The sequence below is a fragment of the Cynocephalus volans genome, chromosome 4, assembly GCF_027409185.1.
Source record: "Cynocephalus volans isolate mCynVol1 chromosome 4, mCynVol1.pri, whole genome shotgun sequence".
NCBI lineage: Eukaryota > Metazoa > Chordata > Mammalia > Dermoptera > Cynocephalidae > Cynocephalus > Cynocephalus volans.
The window spans coordinates 158825875-158853361 of record NC_084463.1 but is presented as its reverse complement, the minus strand read 5'-3'; the positions used below and the strand labels follow the sequence as shown (position 1 = coordinate 158853361).

At 40.5% G+C, this 27487-nt stretch overlaps 1 protein-coding gene across 2 annotated transcripts; it reads left to right on the top strand.

Moving 5' to 3' along the window:
- Positions 1–2025: 2025 nt before the first annotated feature.
- On the top strand, positions 2026–26552 carry LOC134376914 (phospholipase A and acyltransferase 5-like). 2 transcript variants are annotated; one of them, XM_063095492.1, is made up of 6 exons: positions 2026–2176; positions 3176–3266; positions 4696–4804; positions 22579–22687; positions 24659–24921; positions 26460–26552. In XM_063095492.1, exons 1-6 carry the CDS (start codon positions 2026–2028, stop codon positions 26550–26552), a joined length of 816 nt encoding a protein of 271 aa, XP_062951562.1. The 2 variants fall into 2 exon arrangements, with proteins under 2 accessions (XP_062951562.1, XP_062951561.1); XM_063095491.1 differs by having other exon boundaries at positions 2026–2191; positions 3155–3266.
- The last annotated feature ends 935 nt before the right edge of the window (positions 26553–27487 follow it).

Genomic DNA, 27487 nt, shown 5'->3' with positions numbered 1-27487 from the left:
CCTACCTGAAGCAGTTAAGAATGTGACAGTACTAAGTGTTGGTGAAAATGCAAGTCAGTAAGAATTCTTATGCATTGCTGGTAGAAGTGAAATTTGTATCACCAATTGGGAAAATGTTCTAGAGTTTCATTGTAAAGTTGAACATTTGCATACCCCCCCTAGGTATTAAATCCCATGGAATCTCTTGCATACATACACCAGGTCACAATTTGGGTTCTTTTTGGTTGTGTCCTACCCCAAACGGGAAAACAAAACACAACAAAACAAAAAACAACCAAGTGGTTTTATCACCGGATCAGTAAATTGTAGTATATTCACATATGAACTATTTCACAACAGTGAAAATGAATTACAGGTCTACACAGCAATGTGTATGTATTATAGAAACAACTTTGAAAGAAAAAAGTTGCAGAAGAGAACATACAGCATGATACCAGTTGTCTTAGATTGTTCAGGCTGCTATAATAAAATATCATAAACTAGGTAGCTTATAAATAAAAGAAATTTATTTCTCATAGTTCTGGAGTCTGGGAAGTCCAAGATCAAAGCACCTGCAATTGCGTCTGGTGAGGGCCCACTTTCTGGTTTGTAGATGGCAATGGTTGTATCCTCACGTGGGGGAAGGTGCTGGCTGATTCTCCCTGGCCTCCTGTATATGGACAGTAATGCCACTCATGAGGCCTTCACCCCATGACCTAATCACCTCCCAAAGGCTCTGCCTCCTAATGCCATCACTTTGTTTTTTTTTTTTTTTTTACGGTAGAATATATTGAGCTCTTTTAAAAAAAATTTTTTTTTATTTTGTCGATATACAATGTGATTGATTATTGTTGCCCCTTACTAAAGTCTCCCTCCCTCCTCCCTCTCCCCCCTCCCCCCCAACAATGTCCTTTCTGTTTGCTTGTCTATCAACTTCAAGGAACTGTAGTTGTTATGTCTTCTCCCCCCCCCCCTGTTTTTGTGTGTGTGTGTGTGTGTGTGTGTGTGTGTGGGTGTGTGTGTGTGGGTGTGTGTGAATTTATTTATTTATTTTTAGCTCCCACCAATAAGTGAGAACATGTGGTATTTCTCTTTCTGTGGGGTTAGGATTTCAGCATATGAATTTTGGCAACCAAACATTTTGGATGCAAACATCCAGACTATAGCACCATTTTTATAAAGTTTAAAATAATCAAAACAAAACAATGTATCAGAGATGAAAAGAAGCGATTGAAAAAACTTCTTAAAAGCAAGGGCAAGGTCGAAGACTCAGGAAAGAGGTTACGTGGGTGGGGCGGGGGCAGAAAGGTGGGATAAGGCAGAACACACAGGCCAGAGCAGCTGCACCAGGCGCGTTCCAGTCCTTAAGTGCGATGGGGTGTTCCTGGGGAGCCATTTCATCACGTTCCGTAGCTTCATGTATTCCACGTATTCTTTTGCATCGATTCTAGATGTACATATTACACTTACATATATAACATATATGTATTTTAAAATGAAAAACTGAATCCCTCAGGATTTTGTCTCCTGAGTGTGCCTCGCAAGGCTTCCTAATCTGGTCTCAACCTCCCCCTCCACATGTCGCTCCCCTGCGCCAAAACATTCAGTCTCCCCAGTCACACAGATGCCACCTCTGAGCCTTTGCTCATATTGTTTTGCGTTACCTTCCACCCCCGAATAAGCTCCTACGCCCCTTTGTCCTGCCTTTCCTCTCAAAACCCCCCAGATTCCAGAGCCTGCAAGCGCGCGCTTTCGCGCCACCCTCTGTTCCTGGGCGCCCCGCGCGCCCCCGCCGTTTGCCCCGCGCGCCTCCGCCCCGCGCGCCCCCGCCGTTTGCCCCGCGCGCCCCCGCCCCGCGCGCCCTCGCCCCCGCGCGCCCCCGCCCCGCGCGCCCCCGCCGTTTGCCCCGCGCGCCCTCGCCCCGCCCCCCGCAGTTCGTAGCTTCGCCGCCCGCGGCTCCGCGGACCTGGGGCCGCGCCCTCTGGGGACTGGCCGGGCGCGTTGTCCGTTGCGAGGCCCGGGGGCCGGCTTGGTCGTGGCGGCGGGATGGGCCTGAGCCGGATCCCGGCAGCCGGCGGGAAGCTCCGCCTCCCTAGGTCGCCCCGGTACCGCCCCAAACCCGCCTCGAGAGCCGCCAGCTCGGGGTCAAAGGACGACCGACACCCTGCTCCCGGACGTTCTGCTGCACAGCAGGGGGGCCCCTCCCCGCGAGGCCGCCGCGCCCGGGCCCCGAAGCTCCCCTGGGTGGTTGTCCAGGTCCCAGCGGGTCGCTGGGCCTCCAGAAAAGGCAGACAGTTACCTTCAAGTCTTCTTCTCTAGACGTTAACCGTGATGCGTGAGTGTCAGAGCGACCGTTTATTGTCAGTTTAGCGAAAGCGAGATGGGCATCCAGGGACTCCCCGCTGCTGGACTTTAGGTGGAAGTGGGCGGCGGGGGCAGCTCCGCGGCGGAGGACTTGGCTCCAGCTCCGGCCTAGCCCCGAGATCGCTTAGGATCTGGGACACGGGCAACCCTCACTTCTCCACAAGATCGCTTAGGATCGGGGACACGGGCAACCCTCACTTCTCCACAAGATCGCTTAGGATCGGGGACACCGGCAACCCTCACTTCTCCACAAGATCGCTTAGGATCTGGGACACGGGCAGCCTCACTTCTCCACAAGATCGCTTAGGATCGGGGACACCGGCAACCCTCACTTCTCCACAAGATCGCTTAGGATCGGGGACACGGGCAACCCTCACTTCTCCACAAGATCGCTTAGGATCTGGGACACGGGCCACCCTCACTTCTCCACAAGATCGCTTAGGATCGGGGACACCGGCAACCCTCACTTCTCCACAAGATCGCTTAGGATCGGGGACACCGGCAACCCTCACTTCTCCACAAGATCGCTTAGGATCGGGGACAGGGGCACTTCTTCATCCTCTTCCCGTTGCTGTCTCCGGAAATCCCGGTTTCTTTTTCGCAGAGGAACTGAGCCCTCTCCAGCACCTAGTCCTTAAATCTCTGTCATCCACTCCAAAATGCATGGAGAGAGAACCAGGAGTCGGGCACGGTTCCAGACTAGAGCTCCACGTCCACCTTTGCTAGCCATCAAGATGCTCGCTCCAACTCCCCTTTGACAGGATTCACCCCACCCCCCTTCCCCAACAGAAAGCAACTGTGGTTTGAACAGCATTTTTTCCCCTTGAATTAGAAGAATCGGTGGGATCCCAAGCGTTGGTCCAGCTCCCGCCCAAGGAGCCCCGGCAGAGCACTATAGAAAAGGGCCGAAGTGTCCAGCAGGGGTAAGATTCTTCGAAAGGACTGGTCTTTGGGTGGGAGAAGCCTTTTTTTTTTTTTTTTTTTTAAATATAAAGATGACCGGTAAGGGGATACTAACCCCTGACTTGGTGTTGTCAGCACCACGCTCACCCAGTGAGCGAACCAGCCATCCCTATACAGGGATCCGAACCCGTGGCCTTGGTGTTATCAGCACCACACTCTCCCGAGTGAGCCACGGGCCGGCCGGAGAAGCCTTTTGAAACATTGAGTTGAATGGGAGTTCTGTAGAAGAAATCTGGAGGTGGTTTCTGTGTGAACCAGCTTACCACTAACCAGTAAGTGGGAGGCTGTTGTGCACTGGGCGTGGGACCTCCGCTGGCGCTGGCCGTAGGCAGGCCTTGCAGCAGTTCCTAGCCACAGGATCATTCTCCAGACCCCTGGGAACTGAATCACTTTAGTAGAAGGCTTACAATATTGCTGCTTGGTCTCTAACCGATGAATGATGCAACATTTTGCAGATCCCCTCAATTCACTTTCATTAATAACATGATGGTTACCTCTTTTTAAAATTCTGAGGGGCTGAAATTTTGGAGAAGAGCTGTACTTAAAATGAGGGGTTCTCCTTCCCCATACACTATTGCAAAAGAATTAAAACATGGGAAAAGGTAAAGAAAAAGCCATTATTGGTGTAACAGATGTGTATATGCTCTCTCATTTAACCTTCTTGACAACTCTATGAGACAAATATGATCATCTCTATTTTATAGATAATCAAACAGGTTCAGACAGATTAATTAACTAGCTCAAGGTTGGACAGCAAGTGTCAAAGGTAAGTTTCAAACTCAGGTCTTTTTGGCTCCAAAATATTTCCCTTTACTATACCACCTCAAAAGCACACTGTTGCCTTTCATTTCAGTCCTCTGCTGCAGCATTTTGTTTCAAAGGACACAGTACACTGATTTCTTTCACATTACTTGCAATTACAGTGTTGTGGCTTAACAAGATTTCTCAGAAATATGGAATTATTGGAATAAATAGCTCAAGAGTTCAAGGGGCTTGCTTCTGAGCAGTGGGACCAGGATGAGAAGGGGAGGGGTGAGGTCCCCTTGCATTTCACTGTAAGCTCTTATGTACTTGTTTTGAAAAAAATCTATGTGCAAGTGTCTCTTTGATAAATATTTTTAAAAGATTATTAGCAAACTTTAAAAACTGGGAAAGTTATTCAGTGCTTTCATTAGCATTTTAAACAGTTGTCAGAAACCAGTAAACTGCAATTTTGTGGTATGAAAGCGAATGACTTCACAGAAACTGGTTTAGGGAGAAGTGGCACCTACAACCTCAAAAGTGAAAAGTATCTGAAAAGTCACAGATCTGAAGTGATCTGCAATACAGATTTTCCAATAATTGTGAAATAGTTTTATTTGTTAACCATGTAATTGTACAATGATTTAGGGAGAAGCCTGTAGTTAACTTGGAGACCACACCCAGGCAGAAGAGAGCGGAGATGGACTCAACACCCAAGCCTGAGCGTGAAGGCAAGTTAACAACGCGAGCCGCTGAGGTAGGTGGAACAAGAATTCTTAGAGTGAATATGGTTAACCTCCTGGCAACTTCTCTACATATTGTATTTTACTTTATTTAGACCATGTCTAATAAACATCCACATTGGTTTGGGATGTTAGTTATGCTTTTTTAAAAATAACCCAGCTTTATGGAGGTATAATTGACATATAGTAAGTTCTACAAATTTAAAATATACAATTTGATATGTTTTAGCATTTGTATACACTTGTGTAACCATTACCACAATCAAGATAGTGAACATTATCATGCGCAAGTTTCTTTGTGTCTCCTTGTCATCCCTCCCTCTTCCCATCCTGTCCCCGTCCCAAGGCAACAACTGACCTGCTCTCTGTCACTACAGATTAGTTTGCCTTTTCTAGAGATTTACATAAATGAAATCATATCATATGTGCTCTTTTCTGTCTCGTTTCATGTAATTATTTTGAGATACGTCCATGTTGTTGTTTGTAATCAATAGTTGAATCCTTGTTATTACCGAGCAGTATTACATTGTATGGATATACCACTATTTGTTTACTCATTCACGTGTTGATAGTCATTTGTGTTGTTTCCAGGTTTTGACTATTACAAATAAAGCTGCTATGAACATTTGTGTAAGAGCCTTTGTACAGACATATGTTTTCTGTTGAGTAAATGCCTAGGAATGAAATGGCTAGGTGATATGGTAGGTTGTCTGTTTCTCTTGCTGTTTTTTAAAATGGTGATATCATTTTACGTTCCCACCAGCAGTGTATGAGAGTTCCAGTTCCTCCACATCCTCATCAGCAATGATATGGTCAGTCTTTTAAATTTCAGCTATTCTAATAGGTGTGTAGGTATCTCATCGTGGTTTTAACTTGCATTTCCCTAATGACCAATGATGTTGAACATCTTTTCATGTGTTTATTTGGCATCCATACATATCTTTGGTGAAGTGTTTGAATGTTTTGCCCATTTTTTCCTACTGTTTTGTACAAGTATATTTTGAGAGTTCTTCAGAAATTCTCTGTACAAACACTTTATCAGATATATGCTTAGCAATATTTTCTTTCAGTATGTGTCTTGTCAAAACAGGTTCTAACATTTTGATGAAGTCCAATTTATCAGCTTTTTCTTTTATGAATTTTACCTTTGTGTCTAAGAGATCTTTGCCTAATCCAAGGTTACAAAAATTTTCTCCTGTTTCTTCTATATATTTTATGGTTTTAGTTTTTACATTTACATCTTTGATACATCTTGAATTAATTTTTGTGTATGGATCAAAGTCTATTTTTTCCATATGGATACAACAGTTGATCTAGCATCATTTACTGAAAAGACTATCCTTTCTCCACTGAGTTGCCTTCCCACCTTTATAAAGAAAACCAGTTGTCAATGTACTTGTGGGTCTCCTTGTGAACTCTGTTTTGTTCTGTTGATCATATTTAACTATTGTGAGGCCAATACCACACTGTAGCTTTATAACAACTCAGAGTCAAGCAATTTTAGCCCTTCAACTTTGTTCCTCTTTTTCAAAGTTGTTTTTGGCTATTCTAGGTTCTACAAAAAATCTGCTGGGATTTTGGTTGGAATGGCATTGTATCTTTAGATAACTGGCAATAACTACTGTTTTCTGACCCACGAACAAGGTGTTGTATTTATTTAGATCTTTAATTTTTCTCAGCAATGTTTTGTAATTTTTATTGTAAAGATATTGCACATCTTTTGGCCAGTATTTCATATTTTTGGATACTGTTGAAATGGTATTTAAAAATATTTAAAATTTTAAAAATGTAAAACACTTCAATTTTTGATTATTTGTTGCTAGTAAATGGAAATCCAATTGATTTTTGTATATTTATCTTGAAACCTTCAATCTTGCTGGACTAACTTATTTGCTTAAGTAACCTTTTTTGGTAGATTCCATCAGACTTTTTACATAGATGATAATGTCGTCTGCAAAAAAAGACAGTTGTACTTCTTCTTTTCCAATCTGGATGCCTTTTATTTATTTTTCTTAAATTAAACTAGCTAGAACTTTTACTACAATGCTTAATAGAAGTAGAGGGAGTAGACATCTTTGTCTAAGTCCTTAAAAAGAAAAACTTTCCACCGTTACCATTTAGTATGATATAAGCTGTGGCTTTTTTTTTTTTTTATAGATGCCATTTATCAGATTAAAAAAATTCCTTTCCTTTGCTACTTTGAGAGATTTTTCTTTTTCAATCAGGAATGGATGTTTGATTTTAACAAATACTTTTTCTGCATCTATTGAGATGATTATCGGGTTTTTCTTTTTTAGTTTTAATTGCATTGATTGGTGTTTGGCTGTTATGATAACCTTGAAATTCTGGGGAAAAAATCCAAGTAGCCATGATATATTCTCCTTTCAAAATATTGTTAATTTGATTTACAAAATTTTGTTTAGAATTTTTGCATTTATGTTTATAGAGGATATTGGTCTTTTAATTTAATTTTCTTAAATTTTAAAATTTAATTTAATTTAATTTTCTTGTAATTGGTTTTGGTATTAGGGTAATTCTAGCCTCATAGAATGTGTTTGGAAGTATTCCTACTCTATCATTTTCTTGTGTAGAATTGTTTTATTTCTTCCTTTAATGTTTGGTAGAATTTAGCAGTGAAGCCATCTGGGCCTGATGTTTTCTTTGTGGGAAGGATATTAACTACAAAATCAATTTCCTTGATACATATAGAAATACTCAAGTTATCTATTTCTTTTCGAGTGAGTTTGATAGTTTGGGCTTTCAAGGAATTTTCCCCATTTAATATAACTTGTCAACTATATTGGCATAAAGTTGTTTATAATATTTCCTTACTATGCCTTTAATATCTGTAGAATCTGTAGTGAAGTCACCTCTCTTATTCCTGATATTGGTAATTTATGATTTCTCTTTTTTTTCTCCTTATCATTTGGTTAGAGTTTTATCAATTTTATTGATTTTCTTAGATAACCAGCTTTTTATTTCATTGATTTTCTCTGTTGTTTTTCTGTTTTCTGTGTCTCTGACTTCTGCTGTGATCTTTATTATGTCTATTCTTCTGCTTAGTTTGGGTTTAATTTTTACTTTTTTTCCTAATGTCTTAAGGTGGAAGGTGAAGGTCATTGATCTCAGACCTTTCTACTTTTTCTAGTGCAGGTATCTATTGCTATAAACTTCCCCCTGAGCACTGCTTTAGTGGCGTCCCACAAATTTTAATACATTTGTTTTCATTTTCAACCAATTCAGAGTACTTACTTTTTTCCCTTTTGATTTCTTCTTTGACCCGTGGGTTAAGAATAAAGAATTATTTAATTTCCAAATGCTTAAATATTTTTGAGATATCTTTTTGCTATTAATTTATGTCCATTCTGTTTGGTCAGAGAATATACTTTGTGTGACTTGAATCCATTTATATTTATTGAGATTTATTTTATGGTCCCAAATATGGTAAATGTTCTGTTAGCTCTTGAGAATAGGTGTTCTGCTATTATTGGGTAGCAAGTTAGTTCGTAGCATTATTCAGGTCTTCTGTTTATATTTTTCTATCAATTATAGAGAGGAGTATTGAAATTTCTGACTATAATCGTTTATTCTTATTGAATTGCGAAGCCCTATTATTAAGTATGTAAACATTTAAGATTGTTATTTATTTTTGATAAATTGAGTCCTTTATCATTATAAATTACCTTCTTTATCCCTAGTAATATTCATTGTTTTTAAATCTACTTTGATGTTGACGTAGCCACTCCATCTTTCTTCCAATTAGTTAGTATGGTATATTATTTTTCTTTCTTTTACTTTTAACCTACTTATGCATTTGCATTTAAAACGTGTTTCTCATAGGTAGCGTAGAGTTTGCTTTTGCTTCCCTCCCCCCCCCAGTCTAACAATCTCTTTTAATTGTGGCCACTATTGATATGATTAGATTTGTCTGTCTTTTCACCATTTTTTTCTATTTACCCCATCTGTTCTTCATTCACTGTCTCCTCTTTTTCTTCTGACTTCTTTTAGAATAATTGAGTATTTCTTATGATTCAGTTTTATTTGTGGCTTACTGGCTATAACTCTATTTTATAATTTTAATTCTTGTTTTAGTTTTTACATTGTACATTTTAAACTTATCACAGTCCACCTTCAAGTGATATTATACCACTTTATATATAGTATAAGTATAATAGTTTACTTTCATTTCTTCATACTCATTGTGTTGTTATATATTTTGCTTATACATGTTATAAATCTCACTATTAATTGTTATTTTTGCTTAAACACTTATCTTTTAAAAAATACTTATTGACATATAATTCACATACATAAAATTCACCCTCTTAAAATATATAATGCAGCATTTTTAGTATATTCACAGAGATGTGCAACCATCATCACTAACTAATTTTGGAACATTTTCACCACCCTAAAAAGAAACTTTGTATCAATTAGCTGTCACTCCCCACTTTTTCCTATCACCAGTTGCTGGCAACCACTAGTCTACTTATTCTGGACATTTCATGTACATGGAATCATACCGTATGTGGTCTTTTGTGACTGGCTTCTTTTACTTAGCATAATATTTATAGGTTCATCCATGTTGTGCAAGTATATATGATGTATTAGTACTTCATTTATTTTTTACTGGTGAATAATATTCCATTATATGTATATGCCACATTTCATTTATCCATTCATCAGCTGATGGACATTTGGGTTGTTTCCACATTTTGACTATTATGAATAATGTTGCTGTGAACATTCACGTACAAGTTTTTGTGTGGTGTTATGTTTTGAGTTCCCTTGGGTGTGTACATATAGTCAGTTATCTTTTAAAAGATTTTAAATTATAAGAAAACATGAAGTGATTGCGCCAGTATTTTCTAAGGTGTCTTCTAGCACTAGTAGAAGATTCTGGTGAGCACCTATGATTCTAGGTGCTCAGAGTCTGCTGGGGAACTTGACTATCTGAGTTATGGCTGGGTTCATGATGACTTTTTGCATTGTGTTCATGTAAATGAGGCCAGACTCTTGATCTAACGGTCAAAGATTTTTATTTCTCATTATATGATAGAAGAGGAAAATGCCAATTGATTCTACAGATCAACTGTATTTTTCAGGAATATAGAGATGTGAATTATTACAACATTATTATCAGACCAATGAATTATCAGGCCCAACCACCAATAAGAATTTCAGGTTCTTCCTGAAGCATATTTTCAATACATTATAACAATTTCTAGAATGTTTCAAGACCATTTGTTCAAATTATACTTCCAAGGACTGATTTATATTAACAGAGAATAGAATAAGTTGGTAACGGTTATGAATATTCATAAGGCCTTCATATTGCACCATATAACAAGGTCAATATTCTTGTGAATGTTTGCAATTTAACACCTTATCAAGTCAGATTCTTTAGCAAGTTTTATGATGCAGAAAGTTACTGCTGCCTCTGTAACTGCAGGGTGGCTATTGTCTTCAACACTTTATTGTATGACTCCTTTAAAAAAATTTATGAAGACTTGCATTTGTAAGGTTAGGCTCTGGAACTTCATTTGGTACCATTACAAACAAAAAGCAGGCCTGTAGAAGTCAGTGTTACTGGCAAAAATGGAATAAGAGACGAATAGGATTTTACTTAATAACAGTGAAATAAGGATGTTTATAGCATCACTTTGCAGGTTTTTTTTTTTTTTTTTTTTTTTGTCCAGCAGAGATCTGGGAGGATATTCTTGTCTTTGCCCTTGATGTCCTCACAGACTATTTGGGGAAAAAAGAAGATGAGAATTTATATTCCAGTGTGATAAGCACCATCAGCATCTCCCCATATGAAACTTTGTGTAATGCTATATGAGGTTTCATTCACCTTTCCTTGTTTGAGAGAGTTATGACAAAAATCTGCCAAGACATATCTCTTCAAGCGGTTCTGCCTTCATCCTAACCTGATTGAGGTCTGTGCATACATCTTTGATAGGCATGTTTTGTTTTCACCCTTCTCTTGTGTCCCCAGTTCTCCCCGGCCATTGTAAGGCTCTTGATGCATCCCTCCAATCACATTTCTGCTGCTTTCACCCTTTAGGACACCAAGAATTACTTACTGCTTTATATAATGGGGATGAATTAAGACAGAGCAGATGAAATAAATGTGTCTTGAGGTCCTAGCACCTGAGCAATGCCAGCTCTTTTCCTAAACTGAGGCCTTGTAGACTGCTGGCCACAACATAGGCCCCCCCCAACCCAGCCCACATTCTCTCCTTCTTCCTTTCTATTCCCTGTATCCATATGCCATCTACAAATTCATCCCCATGCTCACTTGCACCGGCCATCCTAGCCTTTCTGTTTGTCTACCTGAAATGATGAATGAAAGTCTTTTCTTCCTCAGTGCCTTTGCACTTTCTGGATTGCCAGGACTGCTCTTCCCTGGTTTTTCCAGCCCCTCAGTGTGGCTGTGTTTGTAAGGAACTAGTTCAGGTTAGATGAGGTCATGAGCGTGAGGCCCTGAGCTGATAGGATTAGTGTCCTTATGAGACGAGACACCAAACAGCTTGCTCTCTCTCTTTCTTTCCCCCACCCCATCCCTCCTGCAAGTGCACACAAAGAAGAGGTCACATGAGCACACAGCAAGATGGCAGATACCTACAAGCCAAGAGAAAAAGCTTCAGGATGAAACCTACCTTGCTGGCATCTTGATCTTGGACTTCCTAGCCTCCAGAACTGTGAGAAAATAAATGTGTGTTGTTTAAGCTGCACAGTCTGTGGTATTTTGCTATGGCAGCCCGGGCCAAGGAACACACATGTGTTCTCTTGAGAGAGGCCCTCCCTGACCTGTCTGTCTGAAGATCAACTCCTCCTCATCATGCCTGTATTAGTCTAGTTTCTGTTGCTTATAACAGAATATCTGAAACTGGGTAATTGATAAAGAAGTGAAATTTATTTCTTACAGTTTTGGAGACTGGGAAGTCCATGGTCCAGAGGGCACATCTGGAGAGGGTCTTTCTCTGGGTGGGGACTTTCTAGAGTCCTGTGGTGACACAGGGTATCAGATGATGAGAGTGGGAAGAGTTCTCTCATGTGCTCCTTGTAAAGCCATCAGTCCACACCCATGATAACCTGTTACTCCATGAAATTGATAAATCCATTCACAAGGGCACTGTCTTCAAGATCCAATCACCTTTAAAAAGCCCCACCTTTCAAATTTAGTGATCCGATTTCTCACCCTCTTAACACTGTTACAGTGGGGATCAAGTTTCCAACACATGAACTTTTGGGGGGCACATTTGATCCATAGCAGTGCCCTTGACCTCTGCCCCTTCCCATTCCCTTTCCCAGAATGCTTTGCTGCTGACTAATCTACTTTCTCTGCTGTCTTTAGCATCTCCCTCTCTGCTGGAGTCTCACCACCAGAATTTATACATGTTGTTGTCTTTCCTGTCTTGAAAATGCCCACCCCAGACCCCATGGTTCCCTTCATTTGCCACTTTATACCTCTTCTCCATTTTTTTCAAGGGTCAAAGTTGAAAACAAAGTTCCTAATAGCTGTGTCTTGTCAATTTTCTTCTGCTTCTAGCTTTCCACATCTGCTCTAATGCCCGGTCAGGGACTGGTGCAAGAGTCAGTGGCTTCACAGTATAGGGGCTTCACATTTTTTCTTCCAGGAGTTCAAAGTAATGCCTTTTCTTTGGAATCTGGCTCCTGCTTCTCTGCCACATGCTACAGGCAGGAACAAACCCTCAACCTAGTTTCCTGCACTGCACCCGTCAGATTTATAATACTTTCAGAAATTGTTATTAACCAGGGGGCCTTACAAAAGACCAGTTTTTCTAAGTGGATGCGTGTTTGTGTGAGAAGGGCCAGAGCTGGGTTGCCAGGTGGTGCAAAGGGAATAAATAGCAGAGGGATGGAGGGTTTTGAAATAACAGCTTATTCCAAAGGGAGAAAAGGGGCAGAAAAATCTTAACTTGCAACTGAATATTGGAGCATCAGTTGGGATTGGAGGCTACTCCCGACGATATAGATAGGTTCCTTGTGGTTCATGGAATGCTGGGAAGACAGTAAAGGAAAGAAAAAAGGACCTTGGAAAAGCCTCCAGTATAGCTGCAACCTTGGCTGCACATTAGAATCACCTGGGGAGCTATTAAAACTTTGGCTCCTGAGACATACTCAACACCAATCCGAACTTTCTAAAGCTCTGCAGATGATTTCAGTGTGTAACCAAGGATGAGAACCGATGCTCAATGTAATCAATTTACAGTGGGGGAAAATTTAGCAAGAGAGTGGGTAACTCTAGATGACTGTCAAGTCTGCGAATCTCATTCAATTATCTGCCCTAGTACCCAATCCAGGGGCAATATTGCAGGTGAGAGAGTATTAAAGAACAAAAGAAAACTCCTTAAAATTCTAGAATTCTCTCCTCGCTCCTTCCCCAATCCCTCTACCTTCTGTTTTTTGTACCACAAATCTTGTTAAACATACTTGATGACCAGAACTTGAATTTCATTAGATTTTCTGTTGCTTATAAACAGCATCACAATGAATTGTGCTATCTTCCTGTTATTCCTGGAAATAACACCAAGGATAATTGATTGATTGCTTGATAGTTGTGTTGTCGGTGAGAATGACAGTTAGGTGAGAAGTAATTGGTTATTTGGTTGGTGGGGACGTGGGCCTATGGGGGTCCTGCATATTCCTGGGAAGAACAGATGTGACTGTCCAGCTGGCTTGGCAGACTTTGAGAGCCCTGCCCTCCACTAGATACTCTGCATGGAGAGTGAATGTCATTGGTTAGGACTGTCAGGTATTGGGGTTTGTGCTCAGATAGAGTGAGATGGAGACAGGAGTGGGTTCAAAGGTAACATAACATCTCATCTGGGTGTCTCTCTGAACTGACTCAGCAATACCTGCCCTATATCGTCACCATCGCCACCACCCCCTCCATCCTGATCAATGCCACAAGTAGCTGAGTTTGATTGATTTAACTCCTGCACCTGCATCTGCAGTTATTGCTCATCCTCGGTCTGCGGGTCTTTTTTTTCTGTCTTAGTGTCAGGACTTAGATATTAATGGTCCTTAGGTTACCATATCAGTGAGGGTGGGCCTATGGGCTTTGCTGTGTCCTGTGTATGTGATAGCAGAGATGGTCCCAGCTCAGTGCATATGTCTATTTTAAGACATTAGATTTAATAAATTATATTCCTCTCTTATTTACCTATGTCCAAAAGGGAAAAATAATTAGAAAAAAATCTATGAATCAAAGATCTGTACATACCTAAATTGTAAGTTAAACATAATTTAACCTGCATCAGTACATGCAAATATTGAACCTTTAATTTTTAAGATGAGTTTCAAAATATGTGAAATTCGGACTTCCTTATGGACTTTTAATTTTTAAACAGTTTTATTTAAAACATCACCTTCTTCAGTGTGCTACCACGTCCCAGGACTTAGGGAGAGGTATATCCACATCTCTTTCCCTGGGCTTATGGCAAAAGGAAATGAAGTCCAGTTTTATGTCTCACAATATAATTCTGCTTTCTGGGTGAGAAGCCTGGTTTGGGGGGCCCTCTAGTGGGTGCTCAGCTGCCATTGCATTCCCCCCCTTTAAAAATTTTTTCACTTATTTTAATTTTATTTACCTTTTTCTATTGACACATAAGAAAGGAAGAAATAGAGAGAAATAAATATATACATCATACATACATACATACATACATACATACATAAGAAAGAAAGAAAAGACCACAATAATACATTGAACTTTCAGGAGAGGACAAAGCATTTCCACTTTAAGGCAGAAGAAGAAAGAGTTGGTCTGGTCAGGCAGGGCGGAGCCCTAATCCTGGTCCTAGCTCTACCACAGATTTGGTGTGAGACCTTGGAAAAAGCACTGCATTTCCTTTGGCCTCAATTCCTTCCATAAAATATTGTAGTGTAGTTTGTCTGTTTTGCGCCCATAAAAACTCATTTCTGCAAGTGGGTGGGACTTCTGCAATGGCTAAGTGTGGATCTCAGCAAATCCTTTCCCCCAAAAGTGAAGATAAAGCTGGACAAAATTGCCAAAGACAGCCATTTAGAGACAAAATTTGACCAACGGCATACAGCAAATTGAGAAGTATTAATGCAAGAAGATCTATTGCAGAATCTCAGAAAGAACAATGGAAGTCTATAGTATTTTAGCACCCTTTTCCCCCAGCTCTGTGGCTCTGTGGTAGACAAGGTCTTCCTGGATGGGTGGCGCATGCGGGTGGACTGACAGGCAATGGAGGGAACTGACTTTATTTGGAGAAGAGTGTGGAAAATCCTATGCCCAGAAGTGCTGTTGAAAATAATAGTTATCGCAGCTGCAAACAATCATGGAAAGCCAAAACTGCATCTAGCCTGAGGCTACAATACTGATCAGGACAAGCAACAGACCAGCGGACCAGCCAGAAATTTAACATGGAAATCCAGGTAACAAGACAGCCAAAGAGGGTCTTGAAAAGCTGCCACATATTATTTGGTGGTCTGGAAGTTGTAATCAAGGCTGGCGCACACATTCAGGAGAGACTGAAGGGGCCCTAGTGAGTCTCTCACTCTTGCCTTGTGAACGCAGAAAGTTAAAGCTGGGACAGACTTGTAAACATCTGGAACTTTGAATGAGTACTCCAGCCCACACAGAGATCCACTGGCAAAAGGTTGGCTCAGGGTGTGGCTCAACCTCTGGCCAATCACTGGCTGACCAGTAAGCTATGCAGATCCAGGAAGCCAGGCTTGAAAATGAAAACAAGAAAAAAAAAAAAAAGCCAAAAAAAGACTAGGTAGATACATCGGTGGTTGCATGCTGACATTACAGAATTAGTTCAGGCAGGTCACTAAACGAACAAACAGCAAGAACCATCAGCCCTGATTGTGAGTGTGGTGTGATTGGAATCCAGAGTTGCTACAATATATTATGTAAAATGTCCAGTTTTCAACAACAAATTTTGAGAGATGCAAAGAAATAGGAAAGAGTGACTCATACACAAGAAAAAAAGCAGTAAATAGAGACTGTTTCCTTGTGGACCCAGATGTTAGGTTTAGCAAACAAATACTTTTAACCAGCTATCATGAATATGTTTAAAGAAATAAGGGAAATCAAGTTGAAAGAATTAAAGCAAAGTGGAATGATGATGTTTGATCAAACAAAATATTGATAAGAAGGTAGAAATTATAAAAAAGCATCAAATGGAAATCCTGGGGCTGAAAAGTACAATGGCTGAAATAAAGAGTTCACTAGAGGGGCTCAACAGCAAAATTGAGCTGCCAAACAGAAAAAAAAATCAGCCAACTTCAGGATGGATCAGTAGAGATTATCCAACCTAAAAAGCATGAGGAAAAAGAATGAAGAACAATAAACAGAGCCTCAGAGGCCCATGAGACACCATCAAGCAAACCAACAAATGCATAACGTAAGTCCCATAAAGAGAGAAGGTAAAGAGGCAGAAAACATAGAACAAAAAATAATGACTGAATACTTCCCAAATTTGCTAAAATTCATTTTCCTATGTAGCCAGGAAGCTCACTGAACATCTACACATAACATAGTCAAACCACTGAAAGCCAAACACAGAGGGAAAATCTTGAAAGCAGCAAGATGAAGAAGACTCATCATACACAAGGCAACCACAATAAAATTAAGCCAACTTTTCATCAGGAACAGTGGAGGCCAGAAGAAAGTGGAATGATGTATTAAAAGTGCTGAAAGAAAACAAAAAACAAACTGTCAACCAAGAATCCTATATCCAGTAAACTATCTTTCGAAACTGAAGGTGAAATATAGATAGTCCCAGCTAAATGAAGACTGATAGAATTTGTTGCTAGCAAAGAAAGTTTTTTAGGCTGAAAGGAAGTCACACAAGATAATAATTCTAATCCACAAGAAGCAATGCAAAGTCCCAGTAAAGGTAATTGCATAGGTTATTATATATTTTATCTTTTATTCTAACTAATTTAAAAGACAATTGAATGAAACAATAATTATAAATTTTATTCTTGGTCTTCTAACATGCAAAGATGTAATCAATATGGTAATAATAGCACATAGGAGGGTGGCTGAAACGAAGATATATTGGATGAAGAGTATAACACCAGTTGGTACCTTGAATCAAGGAGAAATGGAGAGAACCAGAAATGGCAAATACATAGTTAATATACAGGATTTTATAAATATATATTTTTCTTTCTCTCTTGACTAATTTAGAAGACATAAGTTTGATAAAGCAATATTGTGATACTGTATTGAATTAATAGCATACATATATGTAATATATCTGACAATAATAGCATAAATGAGGGGAGAGGGAATGGAGCTAAATTGGAGGGAAGTTTCTAGATTTTACTGGAATTAAGTTAGTATTAACTTTTACTGGAATTAAGTTAGTATTAATCTGAAGTAGATAGTGATACATTAAGATGCATATTATAATCCCTAGAGCAATCTGTAAGAAGATAATTTAAATATATGATAAAGTCAACAAAGGAATGGAAATGATACATTAGAAAATATGTATTTTATACAAAAGAAGGTGGTGAAAGAGGAGTAGAGGGACAAAAAAGATATACAATATAGAGAAGGAAGTGACAGTCATAAGCAGCAAAGTGACAGATATAAATCCAACCTTATTAATAGTAACATTAAATGTGAATGAATTAAACACTCCAGAAAAGGCAGAGAGTATCTGACTTGATAATACAAGATCCAGTTATATGCTATCCACAAGAGACACACTTTAGATCCAAAGTCACAAATAGGTTGAAAGTAAAAAGATTTAAAAAGATGTCATCACTAACCATAGCTGGAGTAATCAGCTCAAATCAGACAAAATAGACTTTAAGAGAAGAAATATTATTAGAAAAAAAAGAGGAACATTTAAGATGATAAAAACATTTAAAATGAAAATTTAAAAAGGAAGGAATAACAGGAAGATACAACAACTGTAAACATATACACACCCAACAACATAACCCTAAAATTCATGAAGGAAAAATGGATAGAATTGAAGGGAGAAATAGGCAATTCAGAAATAATAGTTGGGGGACTTCAATACTCCATTCTCAATAATGGATAGAACAAGTAGACAAAAAATCAGTGAGCATATGAAATTTGAATGACAGTATTAACCAACTTGACCTAATTGATGTTTATAGGAGATACCACATAACAGCAGCAGAATACAGATAGTTCCTGACTTAATGGTTTAACTTATGTTTTTTTCAACTTTTGATGGTGCAAAAGTGATATACATCAGTAGAAATTGTACTTTGAAGTTTGAATTTTGATCTTTCCTGGGCTAGCCATATATGGTACAGTACTCTCTCATGATGCTGGGCAGTGGCAATGAGCTATGGCTCCCAGTAAGTCACATGATCATGAGGATAAACAACCTATACTTTACAGTGTACTGTGTTGCTAGATGATTTTGCTGAAGTGTAGGCTAATGAAAATGTGCTGAGCATGTTTAAGGTAGGCAGGCTAAGCTATGATGTTTGGTAAGTTAGGTGTAAGCAATTAAGTAAATGCAGTTTCAACTCATGGTATCTTCAACTTAATGATGAGCTTATCAGGACATAACCTTATTATAATTTGAGGAGCATCTATGTGTATTCATCTCAAGCATATGTAAATGTTCTCCAACATAGATCATATTCTAGGCCATGAAGTAAGTCTCAGTAAATTTAAAGGGACTGAAATCATACAAAATATTTCCTTTGATCACATGAAGTTAATTAAACACCTATAACGCGATGATAGTTTTGAAACTCTGCAAGAATTTGGAAATAAAGCAACACACTTCTAAATAACCAATGAATCAAAAAGAAGCAGTAAAATTAGAAAATATTTTGAGCTGAATGAAAATGAAAACAGAACATATCAAATTTTTTGAGATGTAGCTACAGCAGTGCTTAGAAGAAAATTTATAGCTGCAAGTGCCTATATTAGAAAAGAAGAAAGCTCTCAAATTAGTGATCTAAGATCCCACCTTAAAAAACTAGGAAAAAAGCCAACTAAACCCAAAGCAAGCAGAAAGAAGAAAATATTAATTAATTATTGGAGTAGAAATCAATAGAGAAAATCAATGAAGTACAAAATTGGTTCTTTGAAAAGATAAACAAAATTGACAAACCGTTAGCCACAATGACCAAAGAGAGAGAACTCAGATAGCCAAAATCAGGAATGAAAGAGGGGACTCACTATCAATCTTATAGACATTAAAAGGAAAAACTTTATGCTAACAAATTAGACAACTTAGATGAAATGGCAAGTTCCTAGAAAGACACAGATTACAAAACTGGCTCAAGAAAAATTAGACAACCTAAATTTAATTAGGAAATAGAAGTCTTTCTACAAAAAAAAAAAAAAAAAAAAAAAAGCTTAGACCCAAGGGGTTTCAGTTGGGAACTCTATCGTGCATTTAGAAAAGTTAACAATCCTTCACAAGCTCTTTCTGAAAACAGAGAAACAGAGGAAGGACTGCTTCCCAACTCATTCTATGAGGCCAGTATTACGCTGATACCAAAGCCAGACAACGGTATCTCAAGAAAAGTACAGACTAATATCTCTTATGGATATAGATGTAAAAAATCCTCAGAAAAATACAAGCAGACTGAATCTAGCAACATAACAAAAAATATTACACACAATGAATAAGTGAGATTTATCCCAGGAATACACGTTTGGTGTAACATCTCCCAAATCTATTAATGTAATAAACTATGTTAATGAGTAAAGGACAAAAATCATATGATCATCTCAATATCCTCAGAAAAAGAATTTGATAAAATCTAACTGCCATTCTGCTAAAAGAACTGTCAATTGTAGGGAACTTTCTCAACCTGAAAAAGGGCACCTACGAAAGCCCTGTGACTAATGTATTTAATGGTGAAAGACAAGGAGCAAGGCAAGGATGTCGCTGTCATCACGTCTATTCAATACATGTAGAAAATCCTAAGGAATCTACAAACACACACTTACAAAACTATTAGAATTAGCAAATATTTTCAGCAAGGTTGCAGGACACAGATTAACATACAAAAATCAATGTATTTTTTATGTATTAGCTATGAACCATGTGAAAATGAAATCAAGAAAATAATTCCATTCATAACAGCATAAAAATTCTTAGGAATAGATTTAACAAAATAAGGAAGACTACAAAATACTCCTAAGGGGATAAAGATTTAAATAAATAAAAAGACAGTGCACATTTGTGGGTTGGAAAACTCTATAATGGTGGCAATCTTCATCAAATTGATCTATAAATTTAATGCAATCCCTCTTGAAATACCAGTAGGCTTTTATTTTTATTTTTTTGATATAAATTGATGAGGTAGTCCTAAAACTTATATGGAAAGACAAAGGACCAAGAATGGTCAAAATAATATTGAAAAAGGAGAACAAAATTGGTTAAGTAAAACGTGATGTATCCATCTGAGGGAGTACTGACATATGCTACAACACAGATTAATCTCAAAAACATTATGCCCAGTGAAAGAAGCCAGACACAAAAGAACACATGTTGTGTGATCCCATTTATTTATTCACTTATTTTAATCTTAATTTTCAATTTTTTAGTTTTAATTTTTACTTATTTTTTTGATCCCATTTGTGTGAGATGTCCAGAAAAGGCAACTCTACAGAGACAAAAATTAGATTAGTGGTTGCCTGAAAGTAGATTAGTGGTTGCCTGGGGCTGGAGGGGAAGGTAGAGGAAAAAAGGGGAGTGACTACTCGTGGGTACAGGGTTGCTTGGGGGTGGGGTGGGAAATGGGAATTACTGCAAATGGGCATGAGGAATTTTGGGGAGATAATGGATACATTCTAAAATGGGATTGTGGTGATGGTTGCACAAACTGTACATTTGCTAAAAGTCATTGAATTGTGTACTTAAAAAGCATGAATTTTATGGGATGTAAGTTATATTTCAGAAAAGTCTTAAAAGAAACAAGTAAAAAACACCTCTTTACTTCTATGAATTCTTGCTCTGGCAAATGACTGTCCTCAGTCAGGGAAATAGGGCTGGGAACTGGGAGGAGAGACACAGCTCTGAAGAAATTCCACTCACTGGGAAAATCGTGGCATGCTTGGGATAAGGAGCGATGCTATTGGAAAGCTGGTGGGTGCGTGGGCTGGTTCATATCTCGCCATGTGGCTCTGACTTCCTAGCGTGCCTTTGCAGGGAGGCATCCATGAGCAGAGTCTCTTCCTGGTACCGCTCTTGGACAAACTTAGGGATAGTGTGAGAGGGTGAGGAATCTGGAAATCAAAAGTTAGATTGAAATTTTGTTATTGAGCACATTACTAGAGTGGGAAAGTTCTGGTTCTTGCAAGTAACAAATTATCAGGAGAGCTTAAGGGCTTTGCTACATGTGTGTGCAATATGAGCACATTCAGTCATTCTCACGCTCATGTACCCACAGATATTCGTGTAAGTTCACGTCATTCTCATATTCACCAACACATCCACTTAACTGCACACATATCTGCATGTGTACATTCCCATGTACACGCCAGTTGAAATATCTTAATATCTCTCTACTTCCACTAGAATGAAGGCTCCACAGCATCAATGAAAAGAATACGTCATTCTTTTCTGGTGTATTCCTAGTGCCCAGGACCATAATATCTGGTACAGCATACGTGCTCAGTAAATGTTTTTAAAAATTGGATGCTCAGCATATTCACAACTCCATGCCTACCCCTTCAAATATATTCTCATTCTCTTTTTACCTCTCTGAAGTGCGCGCGCGCGCACACACACACACACACACACACACACACACACACACACACACACACACACACACACACACACACACACACACACACACACACACACACACAGTCTCTTAGATGAATCTCCCTCTTTGAGAGAGAGTGTATCGGCGTCTCAGTCCAGTCAGGAGTTAGAAACCACACAGTAGGTTAAACACCATAGGGGAGTTTAAAGAATTAGTAAGCTATGAGAAAACAGGAACTATGAGATATGAGAGAACTCTGTAGGGTCTCCCAGAGCTGGGAGAGAGTTCTCAAGGAAGGACAAGCTTGGAAGGGGTTTATCTCATTGGAGAGGTGTGGTTCAACCCTTTGGATAATGGAGAAGTTCACTGGTTTGGCCACGCTGGGGCCAGTCTACAATGGCTGGCAAGCAGGACGGAGTGGCCATCAGTAGCAGGGGTGTGGGTGTGTAGAGGATGAGGGATGCTCCCGGCTGTAAGTGGACCAGATGGAGGACCCGCAGAGAGAATCAGGGGGCCAGCAGGGGCAGGAGGCCTTTGGGCACTGGTTTCTGTCTCGTGGGACAGGCCAATGCCACGAGTTTGATGGGGCTGAGGGCAGACCTCCACCAGGTGTCCTCACACCCACACTACTGACCATTATCCTGCCCGCTCCGAGCCAGAACCGTAGGAGAGCCCCTTGCTCTTGCAGTGCCCCTCTAGCGCCCCCTACTGAAAAAACTTAACGTCATGCTCACTTTTAAGGAGAAATGCTTAAAGGAGATGTCACTTATCACAGGGCATATGTTGGAGGGTGCATTTGGAGCTGAGAGGTAATGCACTGAAAAACTGGCAGACATCCCCGATAGCTTTAATAATGTGAGTGGTAGAAGGAGAGGGGGAGTCCTTTGGTCCTCTGTGTGGAGAGAGCTTTCCCCAGCTTGGGTTTCTGTAGAGTGATGAACCGCAGTGTGGGGATCTTTATTTAGGCTTGAGATGAGCTGTAGCTGATCTCCAAACAAACAGGGCCTCGGGCATGTGCAGTTTATCTTTTTTTTTTTTTCTATTATAGGGCAAATCAAGACCCAGACCTGGAGACCTGATTGAGATTTTTCGCCTTGGCTATGAGCACTGGGCCATCTACGTGGAAGATGACTGTGTGGTCCACCTGGCTCCTCCGAGTAAGAGTGGGCACTCTATTGAAATGTTGATACCGAAGTCAGCAAAGCAAACAGAAATGCAGTTAGTTACTGTGCTCCTCAGCGGCTGCCCTTCTTTAGTAATAAAACACCTGAAGCTTTTCTGTACATTTATTTACTTTGTGATGGAGATTTATCTCTGTTTACCAGTAACTAACTAGTGTCCTGCCCTAAGAGTGATACAAGTGTAAAGAGTGTCCCCCACCCCACCTGAGATCCTAGAGCACTCTTTCTTTCAAAATACAATCTAACCTGAGCCTCCATTTTGCATTGACAACTGTTCGGCATCCTTCTTCATATTTCCAAAGATCCCCAGGGAAGGGTGCAGATGCTTATCTGTTCTGATCACCACTTGTTTCTTATTGTCCCCAAACGCTGCTTCTGGCTTCCTGATCACCTTGGCACCTTCATTCCCTCTGTCTCCTTGCTGTTCCCACGTGCTCCAGGCTGCTTCACCCTAAATGTAGACACAATCCTCTTTTCAATTCTCAAGACAGCGTTAATGCAAGGCTGAGATTAAATTTGTGGTTAAAGTTTAGTGGAGATTTGATGGGAAAGCAGTGGTGATGACACAGGAAGATGACAACAGAATGAGAAACGACTTAAAATTGAATATTTAGAAGCACTGGTCACAGGGGTTGCCTCAGCATTTGGGACCTGGTGGGATGGAGGGCTGGGAGATGGGGAGGGAGGGGGACCCATTGCATACTCTTTGATGCCTTTTGAATTTTGCACAAGTGTTGCCATTCACAATTAAATTACAGAAGGGCACTGTACCAAAGACCTTTGGCCACAACATGTTCACAGCTCTCAACCCTGTGTCCTGTCCTCTTCCTTTTGTCCTGTCTTCCTCCTTTGGCCCAGTCTTCACCCTGCTGGGACCTCCCCACAGAGCAGAGTCCCTTTCTCATCTCTTCCCTTCTTTGTCCCAACCACGCACACCCTTCTCCACTTCTTGGTCTGGAGCCCACTCGAAGTATGTAGAAATTCACCTCCCCCTCCCCTTTCCAGAATAAGCACAAGAGCTTCCCTCTCGTATGGCCAGAGAGATTGTTAACAATTATGCCTCCTCCTCCATCACGTTTTTCTCTACAAATGAATTCTGCCATCTACTCCTGAATTGCCTACCACCAGCTTTTGTGAAATAAGCAGATTGTCTTCAAATACATAAAAAAAAAAAAAGAACATTTCTCACATTTGGACGACGTACAAAGTGAGAGGGCACACACATTTACATATCCATATGATTGTAGCAGAAAAACAGTCCTGGCTTTAAATGACCACCCACCTGGCCTTGGACAGGTTCCTGGCCTCTCTGGGTCTCTGTCTCCTTTAAGGACTGAATATGATAATGTAGTTTTCAAATGTTTCCTTTTTCAAAGCTGTGGAATCCTATTTTCAAAGAAACCCTTAACGAGAATCCCCATATTTGAGTAGAGATAAGGGCCATGTGGCTCTTGGTGGAAGCTGGTGGGAGCAGGCACCATTCAGAGCCCTGTCTGCTTAGCCTCATGCTCCCTACAGTGGAACCGCCATGACCGTATGCATAATAGTCCCTTACTCAAGAACTGGCACTTACATAAAGGGTGCTCATCAAACATCAGTGAGGATTACTGAAGTCTAATTAGGAAACAAAACCCAAATCCTGGAACTTGGTCAGGCCAGTACAACACAGTCTGGGGATGCAACACAAGGCCCTTGTAGAGTTTAATAGGAAGGAGATAGCTGTGGTGTTGAGAGAGGGAAGTACACTGCTGGGCAATAGGCTTCTAGGGGAAGTTGGTCCTTTGCGGTTCATTTATTCCAACTCCCCCCCCCCCCGCTGTGTCTTTTATTGATGGTGCAAATGACGGTCCAAGTGAAGTAGCTCGCCACCCAAAGTCTTAGATGGGGCCAGTGCCCTGCCCCTGCTGCCCCTTGCATCTGTCTAACTTTTGTCTCCGGTCTCTCTAGGTGAGGAACTTGAGGTTGGCAGCATCAATTCCATCTTTAGCAACCGGGCTGTTGTAAAATACAGTCGCCTGGAGGATGTGTTGCATGGCTGCTCCTGGAAGGTCAACAACAATCTCGATGGGACGTACCTGCCCCTGCCCGTGGACAAGATCATCCAGCGTACGAAAAATATGGTCAACAAGATAGTGCAATACAGCCTGATCAAAGGGAACTGTGAGCACTTTGTCAACAACCTCAGATACGGTGTGGCCAGGAGCCAGCAGGTGTGGCCCCATTTGCTCTCATGAGGGCTTCTGGCTGAGCTTTCTTGAGGTTTCTCATCTAATTAGTGATCAGAGTGGTGATCAGGGTTTTCTCATATTATTTGTTGTTCTAGTAGGGCCTTCTGTTTCTACAGGACTTTATGGTTCAGAAGGTATTTCCAGCTCTGTAAACCCACGGAGGAGTGAAAAAGGCTCTGGGATAATAATAAGGCCACCTGATTGGAATCCCAGCATGGCTATTAACTTGGGTGATCTCCTTGGTCAAGTCACTTTTTTTCTGAGACCATTTCTTTCTATACAAAATGGAGATAGACAAAGGTAGATAATTTATCACCAAAGTTGCAAGCTAGCAGCCTGCAGGCCACATCTTGGATGTATAGTATTTTTAAAATTTGAATTACTGGCCAACATTTAAAAATATAGACATTATATATAAAAGGAATCTGGATTTCCAGCCTCTCTTGAACAACCAATTGACAAGGCCATCTGGCCAGTGTTCCTGATTGCCGAACCTATGTGGCCTGGTTGTGGCTCTGTGGGGTGTGTGGGTGTAGGTGTTTCACCTAAGCTTCACTCACATTACCAGCCTGGCCTGTATTGCATTTGGCTCTGTGACCCCCCCCGCCCCCTGCCCCCCAGCCATGTAGGGTGGTGATAAATTAAATGTGGTACAAGATGTGTGAAAGAGCTTTGACAGCCTAAATATCTGTAACAGTTTCAGCTGCTCTTGCACTTGTTAATAGTTAATGCTGTTCTTGTTAAAACCACATGAGATGAAGAGTTAAAGACGGAACATAATTTTTCTATTTTTTTTTCTGTTTCTTGTGTTTTCTGAACAGACAGGGCTCAAATCTCAATGTTGATCTCTACCATTGCTATCCCATCTCTCAGTGAGCTCTGATAGGCCCCCCACCCACTCCCTCTTCCTTTACTTTCTGCCTCCTCTACTAGCCCGTACTCCATTCTCGTGAGGCCTTGCTCCAGGGCCGGGGGCTTGGTGGTGTCTGGTATGAGGAATCTCCCATCCCATGAGCATTTGTGCATGAATAGAAGACCCCAAGGACTGAGAACACTGTAGGAGGCCTCTGAAGAAGGCAGGCCCAGAAATCATGAGACACAAGCCCAGAGCTTAGCTTGGACACTAATTCACTGTGTGGATCTGTCCAAGTGAGTTCCCCTCCCTGGGCCTCAGATTCTCCATTTGCAGAATGAGGGCCTCAGTGGCTGTGGCATTTTGAGATCCTTTGCCTCTGAGCCCCACACTGGAGGCAGACCCTGGGCTGAATGGCTCTGATGAAGGAAAGGGACCAGGAGCCCTGGATGTCACCCAGGTGAAAGGGAGTCCGTCTGCCTTGGAGGGCTGTCTCCAGCAATGACAGCTGCTCTAGGTCTCTTGCGGCTCTAGGATTTTTGGCAATATGGGATAACACAGGCTGCTTCCTCCTCCAAGCAGACTAGTTCCTGAAGTGGGTAAATATAGAGGAGGGTGTAAGCGTCGGATTGTTACTAACTGCCCTTTGAACTGATGTGCCTTGCAGGTAGAGCACGCCCTGAGGGAAGGAGCAAAGGCTGCAGGAGCCATTATTTCAGCTGTAGTTGATAGCATAAAACCCAAACCAGTGACTGCCTGAAGGTGTTGAAGACTCCAAGTAGAGGAAGAGCCACTGACACCAGCAAAAAGAACATGCTTTCTTTCCCCCCGACTTTCTCTTTCGATGGCCCCATTTAAGAAAATTGTGAACTTCGGGAAGAATCTAGAATGTATTCAATTACCTCCCCAGAAATACATCCAATATATGTGATCATAGACCCATGGAATCTCAGGTCAGAAAGAACTAATATGTATTGTGTATTATGCGCCAGGCACTGTGCTAGGCATTTCACATGCTTGTCTAATTTTACTGTCTTTGTAGGAATTTCTTAGGCTGACCCTGGGCTATCATGCTCCGATACCATCAGAAACATCCCTCAAGCCTCTGCTTGATAATTTCCAGTAACAAAGAACTTTTCCAGAAGTTCTTTTTATTGAACGACAATGTCTCTGACTTCTTCCCATTCATATTAGTCCTGCCCTTTCCTACCCACAGTGTAGCTCAGGGAGAACTGTAAGGAAAACTGTGACTTGCTATTCAGGACCAACTGTGCCTTAATCTAGGAACACAATTCCCAAGAAATGTGTTTTCTTTTAAAAATTACACAGCAACTTTACTCTTTATTGTTTAAAAATCCTTGATTTAAACTTTAATTGATAAGAACATTTATCTTCCCTTTCTACCTTTAATTATGAGAAAATATGGAGTTTCTATTCTCACTGATTTCAGAAAAATATTTAAAATAGTTTAATCAATTGATCTCTACTGTGTGAATGAGGGAGAGGAAGAAGTGGTTTTTGTGTTTTGAAGAATGTTGACATGTTGGAAGATCTGAAGTTATGACTGGAGATTGTCGTGTTAGTTGACAGTTGAAATCACCCAAGTAGGCTAGAGAAGGATTCTCTTGTGTCTTGTGGCTCTGGAAATGCCTAGAACATCTCTCCCCGCAAACCAAAAACATCAGTTGAGTTCCT